We start from the raw sequence: 7,894 nt of genomic DNA on the forward strand, positions 1-7,894 counted from the left end.
CACCCTTTGAAATGGTCAATTCTGTCATTCTTGTATGACATATGGGAGCAGGGAGTTGTGCTTATACTTGTTGACTACATAAATGTTTTCAGTAGATTGTTTGCACTGACACCTCCTACTACTTGTAGCGTGCTAGTATCCCAGTTGTGTGAGTCACTGAGATCACAGAGGAGGAGGACAGGGTGCATATCTGTAACTATAGTTCTTCAAGTGGTCATCTGTGAACTCACACAACCCATCCATCTTCCCCTTATCATGTCCTACTAGTTCTTATGGATGATTGCACTGGCATCCTATGGAACAGGATAAGCCAGTTGTGTGAGTCCAGTCCATCGGTTATCTGGCATGCTTGCAAATTTACAGGGCAAATAACCACATAGTAAATATGGTTGCAAAATACAGGGAAAGTTAGCTATGCTTATATTCCACATGACAAATCATTTGCTTGCAATAAACTCTAATCATTTCAGTGCGATTCATCATTATTAACTCTCTCTCAACAAACTCCCTAAAGTAATCATAATTGTGGTGGCAAAAAGTCAGAGTAACTCTAGATAATATAGAAGTGTTAAGTCCTGGTGACATTTTGATACTGCAAGTGAGGTAAGGCTGTGGCATTGCTGAATTGGGATATAGTGGATCAGTTCAAGACTGGGATATCATAAGTCGTTTGTCACCAAATGTGCCTGCCAGCAGTATAAAAGAAGCTCTGCTTCAGGTGTCCTGTGGGCATTTTTCCTGATATTTCTATAATATTGTGGGTTGTTACTGTGTGCCTTCAAGTTGTGTCTGGTTTACAGTAACATGCCCACAAGTATTGCTTTCTCCTCTGCTGCTAGTAGGTAAGAACATGACTATGACACATCGGTCACATTGGTGTCAGAGGCTAATTGAGCAGAAGTGACTGTTGATTTGTGTGTGTGGGGGGGGGGTAGATTTGTACCTGCTTCCCAAGATGGTGCCTTCTAGATATATTGGAATTCAGTTCCTGTCAGATCTAGTAAGCATGGCCAACCATCTGCACAGGGGGTTGTAGACCACAGAGTTTAGTCCATTTCAGTTAGGGAGGCAGTGGCAAACTGCCCTGTGAATAGTTAACACAGAATGAGCCCAAATGCCAGGGGGAGGAAAGGAGCAACTATGACAGCACCTAGTTAAAATCTGTTTTCACTGCCCTTACAAATCCTGGCTCCAATCCTGTACAGTAAAATATCTGCCAATATAGCTCTGAGTGACATTTACAACAGACTGTATTCTTCTTGCATTTTTGCTTGTTTTGTGCCTTTCATTTGTGCCAGCTCTAGATTTACAGGTACATTTACAGATTTTATACAGAAACAATAACTTGCACATGTCTCTGCTGTTCTTCTTCCTATTCAATTTGTAGTCTGAAATGAAACTTTGATTCTTCATCGCGGCTCCATATTAGGAGAAAAGAATTTCACAACTGCTCCTCACTAGTGTATCAGCAAGAAAGCTTTTAATGTAAAACCAAAAATCTAAAATGGTTTGGGAGATAAAGTGCAATATTGGCCATATGCCTTTTATTACATTATTTTAATACTTTATTTGTTTCCTGTATTCTCTCAGGAATGGGACACAAAGTGGCTAAAAATGATGTACAATTTAGAACTTGTATTCTTCATGAGAACTACATCTGGCCAGTTTTACTCGCTTTACAGCTATAGGAGTTTCTTGCTCCTGTCACCATCATTCCAGTACTGTTCAGTCTGCATTTCAGTGAGTCGGGAAATGGTACGCTGAAATGCAAAAATCTCTTCTTCTCCCGTAAACATAGAAAGTGCGTTAGCTGAGTCCTACAGAGAGATGAAGACAAAAAACAAAAAAGATGTAAGAAGTGCTAAAAAAAAACCCATAACAGAAAATGACCAATTCCTTGAGGCTCAACAATATTCCAAGTTGATATATAAAAGTATAGTTCAGGATTGTTGGCCCTTTTACTGTTAAGTGAATGTACAGTAAGCTAGCACTGTGAAGAGGTTTGAGTGCTGGACTAAGACACTGGGAGACCAGGATGTGAATCACTGCTTGGCCACGGAAACCTACTGGATAAATTTGGACAAGTTACTCTCTTAGCTTCAAAAGAAGGCAAAGCCAACTCAACAAAATTTGCCTCCCAAAAAACCTATTAAAGTTTCACCTTAGGATCTCCAATAGTCAGAAATGACCTGAAGGCACACAACAACAAGAAATATACAGTGTCCATATGGGGCTATCACATGCAGGTGGTGGAGGATTTAACCCCCCTCCAATGTCCACCCTTGTGAGGGTTAAAAATGAGAAAAAAAATTGATGCCAATGGAGAGTCTCCCAACCCAGCTTTTTATTTTTATTTTTATTATTTATTAAAATTTTGCACCCCTGAGATCAAGAGATCTCAAGGCAGCTGACAACAGCACTGAAACAGATTAAACAAGCTAAAAATAGTAAAATAGTTTACATAAGCTTAAAACATATTAAACAATACAATGAGTTAAAAACAGATTTTTAAAAATTTGAAGTTTTTAAAACTATAAGTAAGTAAGTAAATAATAAATAAATAAAACAAGCCAATGGTCTTTGGGTTGTACAGTACAGTAGTTTTAAGTTATCACCTTGAATAATCAAGAGTGTTGGCAACAGTTGGGCCTTCAGGCGGTGAGCATTCCACAACTGGGGTGCCACAGTTACAAAGGCCCCCTCCCATGTCCCAACATGGTGTAGTGACCTCACTGGTGGAATAGGGAACAGCCCCACCCCCCCAACAGATTAACTTAGTTAATCCTCAGGCAGGTACATATGGGGAGAGGCACTCCCTCAAGTATCAAGGTCTCAAGCTGTTTAGGACTTTAAATGTCATCACAAACACCTTGAAATCAGAGCAGAAATGTATTGGCAGCTAGTGCAATTTTTTAAAGAATGGTATTACATGCTGTTTGTATGATATTCCAGTCAGCAGTCAAGCTGCTACATTTTGTATTAGCTGCCACCCCACATACAGTACACTACAATACAGTGAGCCCTCTGGATCCATGAATTCCACCAACTGAAGATCAATCATCCCATATTATTAAATGGCATCTATGGGAATGTAAACATGTTGAAGCACCCATTACCATTTAATAATATCAGACTTGAACACTTGCCTTTTTCGTAACTACACTAAGTTCTGGATCCAAATCCCTGTGGATACAGCAGGTGCACTGTAGTCTAGTTGGGAGGTTACCAGTACATGGGCTACTGCAGCTAGGTTATCTCTGTCTAGGAAAGGCCACAGCTGGTATGCACATTGAGCCACAGAGTCTACTTGGGACTCCAGTGGCAGGAATGGATCTAGGAGCACTCCTAACCTACTTACCTCCCTCTTCAGGAGGAGTGCAACCCCATCCAGGAGAAGAGGTCCTCTTCAGGAGAAAATAGACCACCACATGCTTCAAGGCAGCAGCCATCTCCCACTGACATTGTGAAACATCTACCATACCCTGACCCCAACCCAGTCAACCCACGTCTGCTAAATTTTGTCAGCTAAGAAGGGCAAGAGTCAAGCTTACATGTGGTAGGCTGAACTGCTTCAAGTGTCTTGTCCACATCATCAGGCCTCAATAACTGAAGGTGAGCCCATAAAAACTTACCAAACGGTGTACTGGACACCTGCCTAGACTCTGTTATAAGTGTGGTGGCAAGTTCTGAGCTTATTACTCTAAATGCAAGAAACCTTTCCCTCCAAGTACCTAGTACATTTTTCACAGCAGGTAGCTATGGGTTGCATACTTGAGCTCTCTGGGCCTGTACCCAAAAGACTTCTCACCACCTGAAAATTTTCTGCTCATATAAGAATGAAGATGCAATCCTGGAGGTGTAATATGAGTTTTTGGCCTGGCTCACTGCTGCATTGTAAGCATAACCATGAGTCTTTGTTGATTTCAGATCACCTGAACTCCAAGACCTATGCCATCTGCACTCTAAGCATCATCCAACCTGCTTCATTGCCCACAGATTTTCTGTAAACCAAGGTAAATTATCGGCTCCACAACAGTGGATTGGGCATTTAGGATTGACTGTATTGATAGCCCTTGCCATCTCTCCATTCCATAGTGAAACCAAGGCCTTGACAGAATTGCTAGTGGGAAAATCCTCCAGAGAAACCTTCAGATTCCATACATTTCTGGAGGGGGACTATCATTAAAGGTCCCTCGTCCCTGCAAGAGGATCTGCTACCACAAAACCAAACTTCACAAGGAAATGATCTGACCATGACAATGTGGTTGTTGAAATCCACCCCTATAATCAGGTAATTGCCCTAATGGCAAAAACCAAATGCAGTATATGCCCTACTTCATACGTTGGACCAACAATGTGGTCCCATGGTAGTGATAGGTTCCCCTGGTCCAGGAATGACGGTGGTTCCACCTGTCCTGAACGGGGTCACGCTCCCTGTGAAGGACTCCGTGCGTAGTCTGGGGGTGCTTCTTGATTCGTCGCTTCACCTGACTGCTCAGGTGAATGCGACGGTCAAGAGCACCTGTCATCAGCTTCGGCTTATTCGCCAGCTGCGCCCATACCTGGCCCAGAGGGACCTAGAAACTGTTGTACATGCCCTGGTAACCTCGAGATTGGACTTCTGCAATGTACTCTACATGGGGCAACCCTTATACCAAACCCGGAAGCTACAGATGGTGCAAAACATGGCAGCTAGGCTGGTCACTGGAGTTTCCAGGACCAGCCATATAACACCGGTGTTGAAAGACCTTCACTGGCTGCCTATTCGTTTCTGGGCCCAATATAAGGCGTTGGTGATTACCTATAAAGCCCTAAATGGCTTGGGCCCAGGATACCTGAAGGACCGCCTCTCCCCGTATATTCCGTCCCGTACCCTCAGAACATCCAGGCAGCTATTACTGAAGGTGCCGGGCGCTAGGCTCTCTTCCGTCACAAGGCGGACCTTTTCCATCGCCGCCCCGGCCCTTTGGAACACGCTGCCCGCCGAGCTCCGCTCGACTACCTCCCTGGCCCAATTTAAAAAGGATCTGAAGACCTTTTTATTCCAGCAAGCGTTCCCCCCATAAAAATCCTAAGGGCCTCCCTCCTCTTCCGTGGCCATGAGGATGGGCTAATGGGGCTTGTTGTTTTTATTTTTTGTTGTTTTTTATTTTTATTGTACAATGCTTTGTCTTGTTTTTAACCTATTGTATGTATAATGTATAATGTATGTAAACCGCCCTGATCCAAGGAAGGCGCGGTATATAAATAAAACTTTTATTTTATTTATTATTTATCATGGTAGCCATGAAGTCCAGATCAGGCCAACCTTGGCATGTATGTTCAACACAATATTGTATATAAACTTGCCTATGTATATGTATAAGGTATATATGAAACATAAATGTCATGTTTAGACTTTGGTCCCATCTCCAAGATATCTCATTATGTATATGCAAATATTTCAAAATCCAAAAAACCCCTACAAAAAACATCCCAAATCCTTCTCGTCCCAAGTATTTTGGATAAGGGAAACTCTGTCAGAGTACAGAGCACTCTGGACAGAAAATGTCAGAGATGTCAGAGATGTGGCTATAGCCTGGAACTGGGACAAAGGTGACAAGGAAACTTGAGTTCAGGTGGCAGACATGATGACTCAACATTTGGAGAGTCCTGATTCACAGGAAGCTGAAGACAGAGGGGCAGGAGGTGAAACCGGCGGGCTTCAATTCTGCAGTCACAGCTGTCAGGTGACAGGAAACTGGGTGATGTACCAGGAGTGGGATGGACTCAAAACCCAGGAGGGGATGTGTATATAAGAGTGTGAGCTGAATACTCAGTGTGGTGATGACTGTATATAGGAGTCTGGCAAAGCATTTTGATAGTCAATTGTAAATATCGGAACCTCTTTATTCCAGCAGTTATTTATCTGGCTGGCAGCTTCTGCATGGGAGGAATTTTCCTTTGCAGCCTGCACCATGCTTCACAGCAGAGACCTTCCAGTGGCATTTCTGTTCCATGTGTATGTCTTCTGCATGTTGCATGTTGAATAATGATTTTACATGCCCCAACAAACTCAATTCATATTCATTCCAAGAACAGACACTGGGGCTATTTTCTGTGAAATCCAATATTTAAAAGAATTGAATTGTACATATCCTCCACTCCAGATGGATTACTGTCATCTTGAAAGATGCCAAGAATACGTCTCTGTACAGTAAGATATCCATGTATGAGTAGTTTTTCAGCATTGTAGTCTCATCAAATAGATGTTGCCTGTGCCACCACAGCTATATTCTTTGCTTTCTATGTGGTGAAGAAAGTGCTTCTAAAGTCATGTCCAGATACTTGTTATGTGAGGCCTGCATAACATAGTCGGTTTTGTGGGAGTCAAAAGGCCATTAGGATAATGTCATATCCATCTCCAGCTCCCACCTTCTAGTTCTATGCCACATCACATTTTTATGGAATACTGTACGATGCAGATGTTACTAACATTTTTCAGATGCATTTGTGGTCAACATACATGTGGCCAGAAGTTTTATCTTTTCAAAAATATTTTTAAAACCTAAAATGTAAAGTGAACTGCTAGAAAAGAACAGTCTGGCTATTTCACACACACATCTCCACACACTATGAGGAATCCTTCTACTTCAAGTAAACTGTGCTTCATGAAAAGTATACTGTGCTTGGACTGAAGGATAAGACAAGCTTTATAGGATAAGGTGTTCTAAAATTGTAGAATCATAGAGTTGGAAGTGACCACAAGGATCATACACTCCAACACCCTGCCATGGAGGAATACACAATCAAAGCACTCTTGACAGATGGCCACTCAGCCTGTTTTAGATTAAGGTTGGCCTACTATCTCAAAACATGGCACTTGTCTCATGCAACTTGTATTGTATCATCACAGAACAACTGCCAGGAAGAGACCCTGTATAGGAAGATGTGGTTATGTCTTCCCAAACTACCTTGGAATAAACAATTTCTGTGTTGTTTTTTGTGGGCTATGTGGCCATGTTCTGGAAAATTTTCTTCCTGACATTTCACGAGCATCTGCAGCTGGCATCTTCAGAGAAATTTCTGTGTTTCTGGATAGTGGATGGTGGTGATGCATGGAGACTCTTCCTCTAGCTTGACAAACAGCAACAGGAATCTGTAGCAACTACAAGAAGACAGCTTCATGTGTCTCCATTGCTCCCCAGCAATATAGAAATAAACATATGAGGTGGGACGTACTGAAAAGGGTTTTTTTTTTGGGGGGGGGGGACTTCTGGTCATTGCACATGTATTGCAATGTTGTAAGACAGACTTAAAAAACAGTAAATACTGTATTGAGCAGGATGCCAGCCACCATGCCAAGAAAAAAGAGTAGTGCCTTGAATCAACTTCACTATTGCTGTTGCACTGTAAGGCCAATAACAAGAGAACCAAACTGTTTAGGTTCAGCAATATTTCAAAAGTGTTTACTATGTTGTTAGAAGCAACCACATTTATCTTCAGAAACTATATGCAGAATATACGTGTGTGTGTGTGTGTGTTCAAGTTGCCTGTCAAACTTATGGCAACCCCATAAATTTCATATGGCTTTTAAGGCAAGAAATACTCACAGGTGATTTTGCCAGTTCCTTCCTCTAACAAACAATATGCCAGTGATAGCTATTTTCTATGGAGAACAATAACTTCAGGTGGATTTAACTCTTTCTTAACTCTTTTAACTCTAAATCTTAACCCTTCACTCTTTCTGACAGAGATGGATGACTATAAACTACATAATGGATGAATATAAATATAAACCATAATGTATGGAGGTTTGCAAGGGTCTCTTTTTAATCTCTGCACAAATGTGGGCAGCTCCAAACTGTGTGAACTCAGAATAAAAGACATTTAAAAGCATCCCTCTCTTCTGCTT

The 7,894-nt window shown here is 41.8% G+C and overlaps 1 protein-coding gene across 2 annotated transcripts in view; it reads right to left on the reverse strand.

Annotated features, from left to right (window-relative positions):
• Positions 1–1,458: 1,458 nt before the first annotated feature.
• AFG1L (AFG1 like ATPase) overlaps positions 1,459–7,894 on the reverse strand; it is an 80,823-nt gene continuing 74,387 nt past the window's right edge. For both annotated transcript variants that reach the window (XM_042473379.1, XM_042473369.1), the window contains one exon: positions 1,459–1,817. In XM_042473379.1, the coding sequence (XP_042329313.1) occupies positions 1,683–1,817 (135 nt within the window). In that variant the 3' untranslated portion in view covers positions 1,459–1,682. The remainder of the gene's footprint in view (positions 1,818–7,894) is intronic.

This window comes from Sceloporus undulatus, chromosome 1 (genome assembly GCF_019175285.1).
Source record: "Sceloporus undulatus isolate JIND9_A2432 ecotype Alabama chromosome 1, SceUnd_v1.1, whole genome shotgun sequence".
In the NCBI taxonomy this organism is placed as follows: Eukaryota; Metazoa; Chordata; class Lepidosauria; order Squamata; family Phrynosomatidae; genus Sceloporus; species Sceloporus undulatus.